This window comes from Sinocyclocheilus rhinocerous, unplaced genomic scaffold (assembly GCF_001515625.1).
Source record: "Sinocyclocheilus rhinocerous isolate Xijiao unplaced genomic scaffold, SAMN03320098_v1.1 scaffold325, whole genome shotgun sequence".
In the NCBI taxonomy this organism is placed as follows: Eukaryota; Metazoa; Chordata; class Actinopteri; order Cypriniformes; family Cyprinidae; genus Sinocyclocheilus; species Sinocyclocheilus rhinocerous.
In genome coordinates, this window is record NW_015645504.1 from 82,444 (window position 1) to 98,916 (window position 16,473).

The 16,473-nt window shown below is 33.4% G+C and overlaps 1 protein-coding gene across 1 annotated transcript in view; it reads right to left on the reverse strand.

Annotated features, from left to right (window-relative positions):
- Positions 1-14,610, reverse strand: part of LOC107706004 (uncharacterized) — a 29,084-nt gene extending 14,474 nt beyond the window's left edge. Inside the window, exon 1 of the mRNA XM_016509563.1 lies at positions 13,600-14,610. Within this exon, the coding sequence (XP_016365049.1) occupies positions 13,600-14,396 (797 nt within the window). The 5' untranslated portion in view covers positions 14,397-14,610. The remainder of the gene's footprint in view (positions 1-13,599) is intronic.
- Between the last annotated feature and the right edge of the window lie 1,863 nt (positions 14,611-16,473).

Below are 16,473 nucleotides of genomic sequence, written 5' to 3' on the forward strand. Positions count from 1 at the left end.
TACGGAAGGCGAAACCGGCGCATCGAGAAGAAAGCCCCTCTCTTTTTCCCGATATCTGCTAGGTTCACCCACAGATGTTCCTCCGTCACTACCATAGCCGTCATGGACCTGCCATTAGCAGAGGCGGCCTGCTTCGTAGCACGGAGAGCGAGATCCGTGGTGCGGCGCACTCAGCTACCTCATCAGGAGAAAGGCCCTCGCCTTTATCCAGGTCTTTCAGCAGGTCAGCCTGATATGCTTGGAGCATCACCATCGTGTGCAATGAAGCGACAGCCCGACCTGCTGCTGCTGCGTATGCCCTGCATGGTCTTATTGCAGCCTTGGCACCGCAGTTCTTTGCAGTCCCGCGCATAATGCCCCTGCACAAGACAATCTCTGCATGTAAAAAGAGGGCAATCCTTCTTCTCATGCTCTGTACTTGAACAGATTCTGCATGTCTTTACTTGATTATCATGTATCACTCTAAAGAATTGTGCTCCTTCCTCAGTCATGAATTTTGTGTTGTATGGTAAAGATGTCACCTCTGGTGAAAACTTTACCCTCAAGAACCGTGTTCCATCTGCCACTGTTGTCCCAGGATAATATCTCCTTCTTACAGGGAGGATAGGAGTTACACCCCAATCAACCAGTTTTTGAATAATGTCTTCATCTTTAATGTAACTCGGCAAATTCAAAAAAGACTCAATTTTTTCTGTTGCACACAACTTTCTAATTTCACATTTTTGTCCATTAATCATGATTCCATCCAACAAATCCTCACAATCCATCTCATTCTGCATAGTCATTTCAAATTCATTATTTGCTTTTCTCCGAAGTCCAATGAGTTTTCCGATTCCAGATTTATCTTCTACTGCTTTGATTATCATTATTATTGTTGTATTTTCAATGTCTTTCACATTTAAGGTCAATGTCGCTTCTTTCTTATATTCCCTTTGATATCTTGTTTGTTTTTTCAGTCTGTTTATCATCTCTTGTTGTTGTGAAAACGTAGATCTACTTTCATCATTTCCTTTTACACTTTCTGTACCTTTCGTTGTTTGCAGATCTCTCATTTTGTCTTGCTTGTTGGTATTCTTTACTTGCTTTCCTCTTGAAACTACAGTTGCCCATGATGTTTCTCCAATATCCTCATTTGTATTCTTTTCAGTCATTGTTGTAGTCCTTTCATGAACTTCATCATCATCCATCTCATTCCATTTAGCTTGTCCGTGTCCTTGTACCATTACATCCGTCATTTTTAAAATACCAAAACCCCAAACCCCAAACAGTAGACACTGTTTGGGGTTTCAGTAAACTAATCTGTAAACTAAACTAAAAACTAAAACTTTTCAACACTTTCTAAAGTAATTCAAAATCAAAACAAAACAAAACAAAAATTGGAAGAGCCTCTCTCTTCCTACTACTGCCAACTCACTTCCTGTAGCTCTCTAGCGCCCTCAGAGTGGTATGGCCGTAAGCGGGGACTGCCACAAAGAGTGGGCTATTTAAAGATCAGCCACTCTATAGGCCAGTGTATTAGATAAGTAGTGAAGAAAACGCTAAAGCTTACAGCACCTGGAATTCCCAGGCGGTCTCCCATCCAAGTACTAACCAGGCCCGACCCTGCTTAGTGAAGAAAACGCTAAAGCTTACAGCACCTGGTATTCCCAGGCGGTCTCCCATCCAAGTACTAACCAGGCCCGACCCTGCTTAGTGAAGAAAACGCTAAAGCTTACAGCACCTGGTATTCCCAGGCGGTCTCCCATCCAAGTACTAACCAGGCCCGACCATGCTTAGCTTCCGAGATCAGACAAGATCGAGCGCAGACAGGTTGGTATGGCCGTAATAATATCTCCTTCTTACAGGGAGGATAGGAATTACACCCCAATCAACCAGTTTTTGAGTAATGTCTTCATCTTTAATGTAACTCGGCAAATTCAAAAAAGACACAATTTTTTCTGTTGCACACAACTTTCTAATTTCACATTTTTGTCCATTAATCATGATTCCATCCAACAAATCCTCACAATCCATCTCATTCTGCATAGTCCTTTCAAAATCATTATTTGCTTTTCTCCGAAGTCCAATGAGTTTTCCGATTCCAGATTTATCTTCTACTGCTTTGATTATCATTATTATCGTTGTATTTTCAATGTTTCACATTTAAGGTCAATGTCCCTTCTTTCTTATATTCTCTTTGATATATTGTTTGTTTTTTAAGTCTGTTTATCATTTCTTGTTGTTGTGAAAACGTAGATCTACTTTCATCATTTCCTTTTACACTTTCTGTATCTTTCGTTGTTTGCAGATCTCTCATTTTTTTTCTTGCTTGTTGTTGTTCTTTAGTTGCTTTCCTCTTGAAACTACAGTTGCCCATGATGTTTCTCCAAGATCCTCATTTGTATTCTTTTCAGGCATTGTTGTAGTCCTTTCATCAACTTCATCATCCTCCATCTCATTCCGTTTAGCTTGTCCGTGCCTTTGTACCATTAAATTCGTCATGTTAAAGGGGTCATATGATGCTTTTTTAAAGATCATTATTTTGTGTATTTGGTGTAACAGAATATGTTGACATGCTTTAATGTTCAAAAAACACATTATTTTTCAAATACTGTACATTATTGTAGGTCCTCTATGCCCCGCCTCTCTCAAACGCTTCGTTTTCTACAAAGCCCCCTCCTTGGAAAATTTGAAATCGCATCATATGACCCCTTTAAAGTACCAAAACCGTTACAGTAAAATAATCTGTAAACTAAAAACTAATACTGTTCAACAATTTCTAAAGTAATTCAAAGTTAAAAAACAAAACAAAAAAAAAATGGAAGAGCCTCTCTCTTCCTACTACTGCCAACTCACTTCATGTAGCTCTCTAGCGCCCTCAGGGTGGTATGGCCGTAAGCGGGGACTTTCACAATGAGTGGGCTATTTAAAGATCATCCACCCTAAAAGCCAGTGTATTAGATAAGTAGTGAAGAAAACGCAAAAACTTACAGCACCTGTTATTCCCAGGCAGCCTCCCATCCAAGTACTAACCAGGCCCGACCCTGCTTAGCTTCCGAGATCAGACGAGATTTTTTTTAAAATTATTATTTATTAAACATCACAAAATAAATGTATTAAAAATACATCATCACAAATATTTAAACATCTTCTGGTAACAAAACTTCAAAACCAGTCCAAGTTTTTACAATATAAGGATTATTTTTTGTAATACATTTTTCAAACATTTCCATATTCTCAAGCATTTTACAATAGTCATATAAAACTTGTATTTCATCCATCAAGATCTGTTTATATAATAAAGTTACTGCTATTTCTTTTTTCTTTTGTTTCATTATTTTTCTCCTTCTCCATATTGCAAATCTTGCAGTGTTAACATAAAATTAAGAGCATACTTATTTTTTTGTCTTTCCATTAAAACCAAATAAAAGCAATGTATCCCATTCTTCCAAAGTAATCTTGTCATTATACAGAAAATCACATACCATCTTTTTTAACATTTTTATAAAATCACTTAAATTTCTGCAATTTAAAAATAAACGTAATACACCTTCCTTTTTCTCCAAACGCACTTTGCACATTTCATCTTGCGCTAACCCAATTTGACTTAAAATAATTTCTGTCATCACACAATTGTGTCTTCTTAAAAAAATCTAAATTTTCCAAAACCGGACTTATAAAATTCAATCTTACATTTTTCCATATATTCGAAGCATCAAAATTGTCAAATAACCTTTCCCAATATTCTATTGCTTTAGGATTTACGAAAACCATCTTACCTAAACCGGTATAAAACATCTTAATGACACAATCATTAAAAACAATCTTATCATCCCCCTGCTTTTAAAAAAACCTTTGGTTTTTCATTCTCAATTTCTTTTTCATTATCTTCGATAATTGTAATCCAACGTTCTGGCAATGCTAATTTTAATTTTGTATATTGTTCTTCAATTTTTCCTTTGTTTTCTATATTAATCTAACGTTCTGGCAATGCTTATTTTAATTTTGTATATTGTTCTTCAATTTTTCCTTTATTTTCTATATCTTCTCTTTCCTACAGTGAATCAATTATTGCTTGGGTAGGTAAAAAGTCAGGTTTCACGTCATATAAAATGTCTTTTACTTGTCTAAAACCTACTGCGTACCAGTTTTCATAAAACATTAGTTTTTTGCTTTTATTATTTTGATTTAAAAATAGGGGTTGCTGTAGGTACTGTTTTCTCCCTTTAATCTCTACGTACACATTATCATAAAACATTTTACAGGTTCTCAACAATTCTTTATAAAACTCTGGTATATTTTCTGGTATATCTTATTATCCTTAAAAGCCATCCATAAAAAATCATCACCTATTTGTCCCAAAATAGGTATTAACACATCTTTAAAAACCTTATAAAATTCAGATGATAAACCATCTAAACCAGGACTTTTCCCATTACTTAATTGTATTATAGCTTCATTTATCTCATCTTCTGTTATATCACTATCACACAATTTTTTATCATCCTCTTTTACTTTAACTTTGATTTGATTTAACAAAAATTCTTCATCTTCCTCATTAACTCCTTTTTTCTTAAATAAAACACCATAAAAATCCTTGACCGCTTTTAAAATCACTTTTTTAGCTTTTATATTTTTACCTTCCATTGAAACATTCTTTATTAAATCAGCTTTTTGTCTAGTCTTTTCTGCATCATAGGAAAACTTTGTACTTCTTTCTCCTTCCATTGTATTTCTTATCTTACTACTTATTCTAGCACCAATACATTTGTCCTCTTCCATTTTTTTTTGTTTCCATTTCCATTTGATAAAATTCGTTCTTTAAAAGCTCTGTATAAACCACCCATACACCTGGTCCTCTCTCAACTCCTCTGAAATCCATTGTTACATATAAAAAATCATGATCACTCTTTTTTTAGAAAATGTTTGAAATTAAAATGCTCAAATCTTCTGTCACATAAAATGAAATCTATTCTAGTCAAGTCAAGTCAAGTCACCTTTATTTAAATAGCGCTTTTAACAATACAGATTGTGTCAAAGCAACTGAACAGCATTAATTAGGAAAATAGTGTGTCAATAATGCAAAATGACAATAGTAAACACTAATTTTCCAGTTAAAGACAGTTCATCATTGAATCAGTGATGTCTTCATTCAGCTCAGTTCAGTTTAAATAGTATCTGTGCAATCAAGGCGACGATATCGCCGGAAATGAAGTGCCCCTATCTTCGATAATTGTAATCCAACGTTCTGGCAATGCTAATTTTAATTTTGTATATTGTTCTTCAATTTTTCCTTTGTTTTCTATATCTTCTCTTTCCTCAAGTGAATCAATTATTGCTTGCGTAGGTAAAAAGCCAGGTTTCACTTCATATAAAATATCTTTTACTTGTCTAAAACCTACTGCATACCAGTTTTCATAAAACATGAGTTTTTTGCTTTTATTATTTTGATTTAAAAATAGGGGTTGCTGTAGGTACTGTTTTCTCCCTCTAATCTCTACGTACACATTATCATAAAACATTTTCCAGGTTCTCAACAATTCTTTATAAAACTCTGGTATATTTTCTATCATATTATCCTTAAAAGCCATCCATAAGAAATCATCACCTATTTGTCCACATTTATTAATAACATAATTCATGACACTTTTCCACGGAATGTTGTCTTCATTAAAAAACTTTTTTAGTGTTTTAATTCTCATGCTTTTCATTCTTAACCATGGATCTATAAGTCCTAATCCTCCCTCTTCCACCTTTCCAATGATTGTATTATATGCTATTTTAGATGGCTTACCATCCCAAAGAAACTTTAAAATCATAGTTTTTATTCTCTTATATACCCACATTGGTAAACTAACAACACTTAAAACATACCACATTTTGGATAAAAAAAGAGAATTTAAAACAAGTACCTTCCCTTTTAAAAACAGCAATCTCTGTTTCCAAAAATTTAATCTTTTTTCCATTTTGTTTACAACTTCATCCCAATTTATTTCTCTAGTTTTAATTTCATCATATCCAAGCGTAATGCCTAAAATTTTTATATTACTTTTTTGTTCTTTGAATCGCCAATCTCTTTGTGGAATATCCACTTTTCCAATCTTAATATACTCAGTTTTTTCCTTATTTACTTTTGCACCCGAACCTCGACAGTATTTATCAAAAATTCCCATAGTTTTTTCCACACTATTAAAATCTTTTAAAAACAGTGTAGTATCATCTGCATACTGAAAATTTTTTTGTTCTATTACATTGTCTTCTATTAAAATACCTTTTATTTCTTTTTCTCCATTTATAGCTAAACCTAATGGTTCAGCAACTAACGTATACAATAAGGCTGATAAGGGACATCCTTGTCTTATAGATCTAGATATTCCTATGTAGTCTGTTAAAAAACCATTTATTTTAAAACAACTAAAAATATCTGTGTAAAAACATTTCATCCACTTTATAAAATTATTACCAAAACCAAATTGTTGGATTAAATCAAATAAATATTTGTGTTCAACTCTGTCAAATGCCTTTTCTAGATCTATACTGAATACAAAACCATCACTCTTTTTCTCTTTCATGTACCAAATTAAGTCTCTAATGCTTGTTACCGTATCCGCTATATCTCTTCCTAATATGCCATACGCTTGATTAGTCGTAATGATGTGGGGAACTACTTTTTTAAGTCTATTCGCTAAAATCTTTGCTAGTATTTTATAGTCTGTGTTGAGCATACTTAATGGTCTGTAATTTTGCAAATCATCTTTATTCCCTTTCTTTTTATAAATTATTTTAATCATGCCTTTCTTCATACTCTCACTCAATTGTCCATTCTTAAAAATAACTATGAAAATATCTTTCAAAATAGGTATTAACACATCTTTAAAAACCTTATAAAATTCAGATGATAGACCATCTAAACCAGGACTTTTCCCATTACTTAATTGTATTATAGCTTCATTTATCTCCTCTTCTGTTATATCACTATCACACAATTTTTTATCATCCTCTTTAACTTTAACTTTGATTTGATTTAACAAAAATTCTTCATCTTCCTCATTAATTCCTTTTTTCTTAAATAAAACACCATAAAAATCCTTGACCGCTTTTAAAATCCCTTTTTTATCTTTTATATTTTTACCTTCCATTGAAACATTTTTTATTAAATCAGCTTTTTGTCTAGTCTTTTCTGCATCATAAAAAAACTTTGTACTTCTTTCTCCTTCCACTGTATTTCTTATCTTACTTCTTATTCTAGCACCAATACATTTGTCCTCTTCCATTTTTTTAAGTTTCTCTTCTAATATTACTATTTTTCTAATATCTGTATTTACTTCAGTTATCTTTTTAATTTCATTTTCCCATTCTTTATTTAATTCTCTTTCTTTAGCTCTTTTTGCTTTCTGTATTTTCCTAGAACATTCTATAGAAAATCTTTTGATATCTGATTTTATATTGTCCCACCACACACATATTGCTTCATCATATAAAACATCATCTACACTATTAATAATTAGATTTTCCATTTCCATTTGATAAAATTCGTTCTTTAAAAGCTCTGTATTAACCACCCATACACCTGGTCCTCTCTCAACTCCACTGAAATCCAACGTTACATATAAAAAATCATGATCACTCCCGCTATACATTTTATAGAAAATTTTTGAAATAAAATGCTCAAATCTTCTTTCACATAAAATGAAATCTATTCTGCTTTGTTTTAAAACTGTATTCACCCACTGTCTTCTTGAATATTCTCTTTTAACTCGGTTTCTATCTCTCCATACATCTACAAATTTATGTTTATCATCATACATTTCGATTCTTTTCTTCCAACATCAGCTCTATACACCATAAAATCTTCAACATCTATTCTTTCTAAAACAGTATTAAAATCTCCTGTAACAAATTCTTCCATCCATTAATTAAAACACTCAACTCTTTAAAAAAAGTAACTCTTTCCATATCTTCATTTGGAGCATGTATGTTACATATTGTTACTTCTTCTCCCCTTACCATAATTTTAACAGTTAAAATTCTTCCATTGTTATCTTTAAATAAAACATTCGTTAATTCTACTACTCCCCTTCTAATTAGTATTGCCAAGCCTTTTTTCTTATTTAAATCATTACTGTACCATATTTCTCCATCCCAACAGTTTTTAAAATCATCAATTATTGTTTCATTCCATCCAGTCTCTTGTATACATAAAATACCACTGGGTTTTGTTAAATTAATTACATTTTCAAACTTCAATTTAGATGACAACCCTCTAACATTAATCGAGACCAAACATAAATTACTCATAATAAAATAAGAAAAACACAAACCAAAACAACCCCATAATCCATGTAGGGTCTCTCTTGAGATCTAAAGTTTTAGATCTATTCTATCATCTTTTAACCTTGCTTTTGCTTCTCTTCTTAATTTTTGTTTCTTTAATACTTGTTCAATGTTTATTTGCGCAACTTTTTTCATTTTACGTCTTCTAACCATACTGTCCAGTGTTCTACTTTCAAACTCAAAGTTTGTTTCATCAGCTTCCTCATCGCTTACCTCCTCTTTATTCCTGCTGTCTGTTATTTCACTTGCTGTTGCACATTCCTTCTCTTTGATTTTTCCATTATTGTCCGTAGTTTGCTGTGTCTCAGTCTCTGTTGTATATACTTCAGTTTCTTTATCTCCATTGTCCTCTCTCCCCGTACGTACCTCCTTTTCTTGTTTATGTAGATCCTCTGTTGTTCCATTCACTTCCTGTATTTCGTCTTCCTTTCTGTCGTCACTTGACTCCTCCATGTGCTCCTGCACCTCCATCTCCATTTCTGCATTACCCTCCTCTTCAGATTCACATGTGCACCTCGTCCAAGTCTTTTCACAGCTTTGGCACCGCAGGGCTTGACAGTCCCACGCAAAGTGCCCCTGCTCCAGACATGCAAACATATTGAGGGCAGTCCTTTTTTTCATGATTTGTGCTTGCACATATTCTACAGTAACTTTTTTCATTTTACTACTTCTATTCATACTGTCCAGTGTTCTACTTTCAAGCTCAAAGTTTATTTCATCAGCTTCCTCATCGCTTACCTCCTCTTTATTCCTGCTGTCACCGTTGTACATGGATTATTGATTGATGGACAATTTTGTGAGATCAAAAAACTATCCAATAACTTTTCACAGTCCGTCTCATCTTCCATTGTTAGTTCATAGTCAAAATTTTTTTTTTTTTCCCAGTCCAAAGACTTGTAGAATATGTACAGTTTTCCAATTGCAGTCTTTTCTTCCACAGCCTTTATTATCATCATCACAGTTATTTCTTCTGGATTATTTACATTCAACGTTAGAGTTGTTTCTTTTTTATATTCTCTCTGATATTTTGATTGACTTTTGATCTTTTTTAATGTCTCATTTCTTTGACTTGATTCTCGTCTTCCATCATTCTGATCAATTGTTTGTTTACCTTGACTTTTTTGTAGCTCTCCATTTCCTCCACTCCTTAAATTTATTCCATTCTTTTTTTCTTCTTGTGACAATCATTGCTTATGTTTCATTGTTTTCTTTGTGCTTGTCAATGTCATTTCCGTTGTTCCTTTCAGCATTATCTTTATCCATTTTCTCTTGGTCTAATGTCCGATCTTGTTCCGTAGCCATAATATCCGTCATTTTGAAAAAATAAAAATTAAACTTATAAACTTTAAATAATTATCAAAAGAAAATACAATATAGAAAAACAAAAAAATAAGGGAGAGCCTTTCTCTCCCAACTGCCAACTCACACTTCCTGGAACGTACCAACTCAGTGCGCAGACAGGGTGGTATGGCCGTAAGCAGGGACTGCCACAAAGAGTGGGCTATTTAAAGATCAGCCACTCTATAGGCCAGTGTATTAGATTAAAGATTAGCCACTCTATAGGCTAGTTTATTAGATAATTAGTGAAGAAAATGCTAAAGCTTACAGCACCTGGTATTCCCAGGCGGTCTCCCATCCAAGTACTGACCAGGCCCGACCCTGCTTAGCTTCCGAGATCGGCCGCACTTTTTTTTTATTTTATTTTTTTATTATAAATTATTTTTAAAATTCATACAATATACATTTTATACATTTTAAGCACATTTAAATACATTAACAAATACAATCTAGCAATTTCACAATTTCTATTTCTATTACAAATCTTCATAATTTCACTTCAAATCCATTCTTAGTTATTTCTACATAGGGATTATTTTCAAGGAATATTTTTTCAAAAATAGATCTTTTACCTTTCTTCTTTACAATGTATTTCCAAAGCTTGTATATACATGCTCAACTTCTTTCTAAAATAAGTCCACAATTCTAAAGTTTTTTTTCCTTCTCTTACCAAGTTTCTTCTTACCCAAATAACATATCTTGCAACAATTAAGAAAACATTGACAATACCGCACTTTTTTTTTATTTTATTTTTTTATTATAAATTATTTTTAAAATTCATACAATATACATTTTATACATTTTAAGCACATTTAAATACATTAACAAATACAATCTAGCAATTTCACAATTTCTATTTCTATTACAAATCTTCATAATTTCACTTCAAATCCATTCTTAGTTATTTCTACATAGGGATTATTTTCAAGGAATATTTTTTCAAAAATAGATCTTTTACCTTCTTCTTTACAATATATTTCCAAAGCTTGTATATATATGCTCAACTTCTTTCTAAAGTAAGTCCACAATTCTAAAGTTTTTTTTCCTTCTCTTACCAAGTTTCTTCTTACCCAAATAACATATCTTGCAACAATTAAGAAAACATTGACAATATTTTGATTTTCACACTTTTCATTTACACCAAATAAAAAAACACAATCCCAATCTTGTTCATTTTCAATTTCATTTCTTTTTTTCCCCAAAAAAACATCTATAACATTTTTCATTTTTGCTTTAAATGTTTGGATTTCTTTACATGATATAAACATGTGTAAAATACCTTCATTCTTTTCATTGCATACTTTACATAATGCATTCTCTGTTATTCCTATTGTATGCAATTTCATTTCAGTAAAAATTATATTATGTCTTATTCTGAAATCAAGATTTTCCATTTTAACATCCATGTACCATTTCCATAAGTTTTTCAACAGCATTTTCTCATCTAAATTAATAAAACTTTTTTTCCAAAAATTATTAACTATTGGTTCTTTAAAAACTTTCTTTCTCAAACATACATAAAAATCTTTTACAGATTTACAACATAAATTTTCCATATTATTATTTCCCTTCATTAATACCTGCATTTTATTTTGATTCTTTTCTCCATTTCTCTCTATTTTATTTAACCATTCTTTCGGTATAGCCTCTTTCATTTGTTCATACTGTTGCTTTAAACTCTTAACATTAAATTCTTCTTTTGTCTCTTCCACTCCATCAATTATTGCTTGTATAGGCAAAAATCCTTCTTTCACTTCGTATAAAACATCCCTTACTTTTTAAAACCCGCCTGTATCCAAAGTTTAAAATATAGTTCTTTGCCCTTATACAAAATGTTTTCATTTAAAAATAATGGCTGATTTAAAAAATCATCCTTCCTTTCCAGCTTAAAACCTACATTTGGTAGAAAATCTTTCCATGCTTCCAGAATTTCTTTATAAAACTCAGATATTCATTTGATCATTTCATGTTTTAATTTCATACACAATACATAATCCCCAATTATCATATTCCCACATTTGTTCAAATGAAAACTCATTGTCTTCCATTTCTGCTTCATTCTCTTCATTAAAAAACTTTTTAACGGTTTTAATTCTAAAACTTTTTTCCTTTAGCTCAGGATCTTGTAAACCTAACCCACCATCTTCTACTGCTCCGATTATCGTATTATATGCTATTTTTGGTGGTTTAGAATCCCATATAAAATTTAAAACCGCATTTTTAACCCTCCTGGCAATCCAAATCGGCATTGGTACCACCCCTAATACATACCACATTTTTACCAATATCAATGCACTAAAAGCCAATACTTTTCCTTTCAATGTTAATTGTCTTTGTTTCCAATAATTTAAAATCCTTTCCATTTTCCCAACCACCTCTTCCCACATTAAATCTCTCGCTACTTTTTCATTCTTTCCAATCAATATCCCTAAAATCTTCATATTCTCCTCTTCTTTAAAAGAATAAAACTGTTGCACTTTCTCTCCAACTTCCCCAATACTCATAAAACCTGTTTTCTGTATATTTACCTTCGCTCTTTCTTTCCCTCCATACATCCACTAAATCACATTTATCATATTTCTTAATTCCTTTCTTCCTCCATCAGATTTAAAAATCATCCCTTCAGCAATATCTATCTTACTAAAAATTATATTAAAATCACCTATTATTAAAAAACGTTTCCACTCCGCAACAATGTCATTCTCCTAAAAAATAACACTTTCTCTTTTTCAATCACTGGTTCATGTATATTGTATATAATAATACTTTCTTCTCCCTCTTCTATCTTCACTGCTATACCTTTTCCTTCTTTATCATCATGAACCACTTTTATTTTTTCCCCCACACCTCTTTTAATTAAAATAGCAACCCCTCACCCTTTATTCCCATCCCCATTATTATAAAATATTTCACCACTCCATTTCCTCTTAAAGCCATCAATTAAATATTCTCTCCAATTTGTTTCCTGTAGTAATATTACATTTGCTCTTTTGCATGTTTCTTTCAACTTTTCAAATTTATCTTTTGTAACTAAACCTCTTACATTCAATACTGCTATTTTTAACAGCATTAAATGCAAAAATGAAAAAAATAATAAAAAACATATCCACTTCATTCAATATTTTCTTCCATATCCATTAAAACCTCAAAACTGTTTTCATTGCATTCTTTTCTATATGTCCCTTTTTCTTTCAGTTTTTCTCTTAATTGTCTTTTTTTTGCCATGTCAAGATTTGGGGTTACCTTTAGGGGTCTTCTTCTGGTCATTGTCACTTTTTCCCACTCTTTTTTCCCCCTCTCCTTATTTTCTATCTCTGTTTTATCCGATTTCTCCTCCTCCACGTCTTGTTGTTCTTCTATTCTATTTTCTGTTTCTTGCCACGAGCCCATTTGCATCTGTGAATCCTCCTTGTCCTGTGCATTTTCTGCTCCATTTTTTCCTTGTATCTGCTCCTCCTCAGTAATCTTTCCACTTGTGCTTTCCACTTCCTCTCTTGTCTCTGGATTTTGTTTGTCTTCTTGACCCCTTTCCTCCTCATGTACTACTTTTTCTCCTCCCTCCTGGTAATAGGTTTTCACCTGACGATAATAGGTTTTCACCTGACGATCGTGTATGATCTTGAAATACTGCATTACTTCAGCTGTTTCAAATTTTGTGCTGTAGGGCAGTGAAACAATTTCTTTCGGGATCTTAACTCTACCAAAACGGGTTCCATCTGTGATTGTTGTTCCTGGATAATATCTTCTTTTCACTGCAGATATTGTTGTTACTCCCCACACTCTCAACTTGTCTCGTATCTCCTCATCCGTTATATACACTGGTAAGTGCATGAATGAAACTACACATTCTTTTGTTTGTAAGTTTCTCACCTCTGTCATCACATCCGACCAATCAAACACACAATATATATTTTGTTAGCTATATTTAACAAATACTCTGTAACACCCCATCTGTCCATTACTTCTTTACAATCTGGACAACAGACTGCATCACAATCTCTTATAAAATGACCTTTTTCTCCGCATTTGTGACATTTAAAATCAGGACAATCCATTAATATATGTCCAGGATTCATACATAATCGACAGGTTTTCACCTGACGATCGTGTATGATCCTGAAATACTGCATTCCTTCAGCTGTTTCAAATTTTGTGCTGTAGGGCAGTGAAACAATTTCTTTCGGGAACTTAGCTCTTACAAAACGTGTTCCATCTGTGATTGTTGTTCCTGGATAATATCTTCTTTTCACTGCAGATATTGTTGTTACACCCCACACTCTCAACTTGTCTCGTATCTCCTCATCCGTTATGTACACTGGTAAGTGCATGATTGAAACCACACATTCTTTTGTTTGTAAGTTTCTCACCTCTGTTATCACATCCTTGATCATCAGTCCATCCATTAACTCCTCACAGGCTTCTTCGTCAGTTAATGTAATCTCATATTCCTTGTTAATCCTTGGTCTCACTGCCAGCACCTTACTCGGTCCAACTTTGTTAATCACTGCTTTTATCACATCCTCCGCTTTCCCATCTTTGATCTCCGCCACATTCACAATCACTGTTGCTTCCTTTGAATATTTTCTTTGTATTTCATTGTTCTTTCTTTCATCAGTCCTCTTTTCTTCTTCAGTTGTTTCCACTGATCCTTTTGTTCTTCCTCTTTGTCCGTTGTCCTTTTGTTGATCTTTGTTAGTATGTTCGTCCTCCTTTGTATCCAAATCCGTTGTTTGACGTACATCCATGTTGAGCCTTTCCAAAAGCACCAATCCACTCAGGACCCCAAGCAGATAAACCCTGCTCAGGGCCCCAGAATTATTCAGGAATTAAACAAAAATAAACTATACTATTAACAAATAATTAAATCAAATCAGAAACCAAATAAAATAAAACAATTGAGAGAGCCTGTCTCTCCCTACTGCCACCTTTCACTTCCTGGATCGTACCAACTTGGTTACTCTCACAGGGGCACACACACAGGGTGGTATGGCCGTAAGCGGAGAGTGCCACAAAGAGTGGGCTATTTCAAGATCAGCCACTCTATAGGCCAGTGTATTAGATAAGTAGTGAAGAAAACGCAAAAGCTAACAGCACCTGATATTCCCAGGCGGTCTCCCATCCAAGTACTAACCAGGCCCAACCCTGCTTAGCTTCCGATATCAGACGAGATTTTTTGTAATTTTTTTTTTTATTTAACAAATTTTAAAAAATTACATTAAAAACATTGTACACATTTTTCACAGAACCAAACCTATGAGAAAGGTAAGAGACAACCACAATAACAATAACAATCATTCAAATTTCTCCCATATCCAAGTTACACCATCTATTTTATACTCTAACATCGTGTTTCCTTCTACAAACATTTTAATAAAATCATCCTCTTTGTCCTTCATTAAAAAATATTCACATAACAACTTCACAGTAAGTTGCATTTTATTTTTAAACAGAATCCACACATCAACTTCTCTTTTTTCATATTTTGCTATATTTCTTCTTAACCATATTGCATGTTTTGCAATTGTTACCAAAAAACTCCCTGTTTATCTATGTAATTTCATATTCTTTTCCTTGCCTTGGTCTGACTGCTAGAATTTTTCCTCCTCCAATCCTTTCGTTCACTGCTTTGATGATGTCCTCTGCTCTTGCATCTCTCTGATCCGCCATGTCAACAATTACCATAGCCTCTTTAGAATAAATCCTCTTGTTATAATCCATTTGTCCTTGTCCATCTCGTTGTCTTTTATCCGTTTCTTTGTCTGTTAGCACTCATCTTCCTCCTGCCATTCCCACTTCTTTGCCTTGTAATCCATCCATTTTTCAAAAACAAATAAGAAAAATTACTCCCCAGACAGCAAACTGCTGCTGGGAAGTGTAAAGTCTCTAACAAACAAAAACAAATAAGATGCAAAAAAACTTTACTCACAGATAAAACAAAACAAAAAATACAAGGTGAGCCTCTCTCACCTACTGCCTACTACAAAACTGCCAAGTCACTTCCTGTGTAGCCCTCTAGCGAAAGATCAGCCACCCTATAGGCCGGTCTATTAGATAAGTAGTGAAGAAAACAAAAAAATCTTACAGCACCAGGTATTCCCAAACTGTCTCCCATCCAAGTACTAGTCAGGCCCGACCCTGCTTAGCTTCCGAGACCAGACGAGATCGGGCGCAGACAGGGGTGGTATGGCCATACACGGGGACTGCTACAAAGAGTGGGCTATTTAAAGATAAGACACCCTATAGGCCAGTGTATTAGATAAGTAGTAAAGAAAATGCAAAAGCTTACAGCACCTGGTATTCCCAGACGGTCTCCCATCCAAGTACTAACCAGGCCAGACCCTGCTTAGCTTCCGAGATCAGACGAGATCGGGTGCAGACTTTTTTTTGTGTTTTTTTTTATTGAAAAAATACAACCAATACAATTCATTGTAAAATCATTGGATGTGCTTCAAGGATCACAGAGACTTTCAGCATTAGAGTTAAGTATATCATAATAAATACATAAAAAAAGAAATAAACATTCCATCAGGGTTTTTTTTAAAGGTCTTTTTTCCCTTTTTTTTTCTCTCTTTTAATTTTTTCTTCTAAAAAGACATCTCCAGTCCCATGTCCTCCAAAACCTTTAAACCCCCCTGTGTAAAAGTTCTATAAAAAACATCCAGCTTTTCCTCAGAATTGAAATAATAAAACAAACATTGTACATATTTCTCCACTTACAGTAAAAAACACTTTGTGTCGTATAAAATACTCTTAAATTCTCCAATTTCGCCTGTATTCATTTCCCATTTATATTCCCCCAAATACTTTTTTCTTCAACATCGG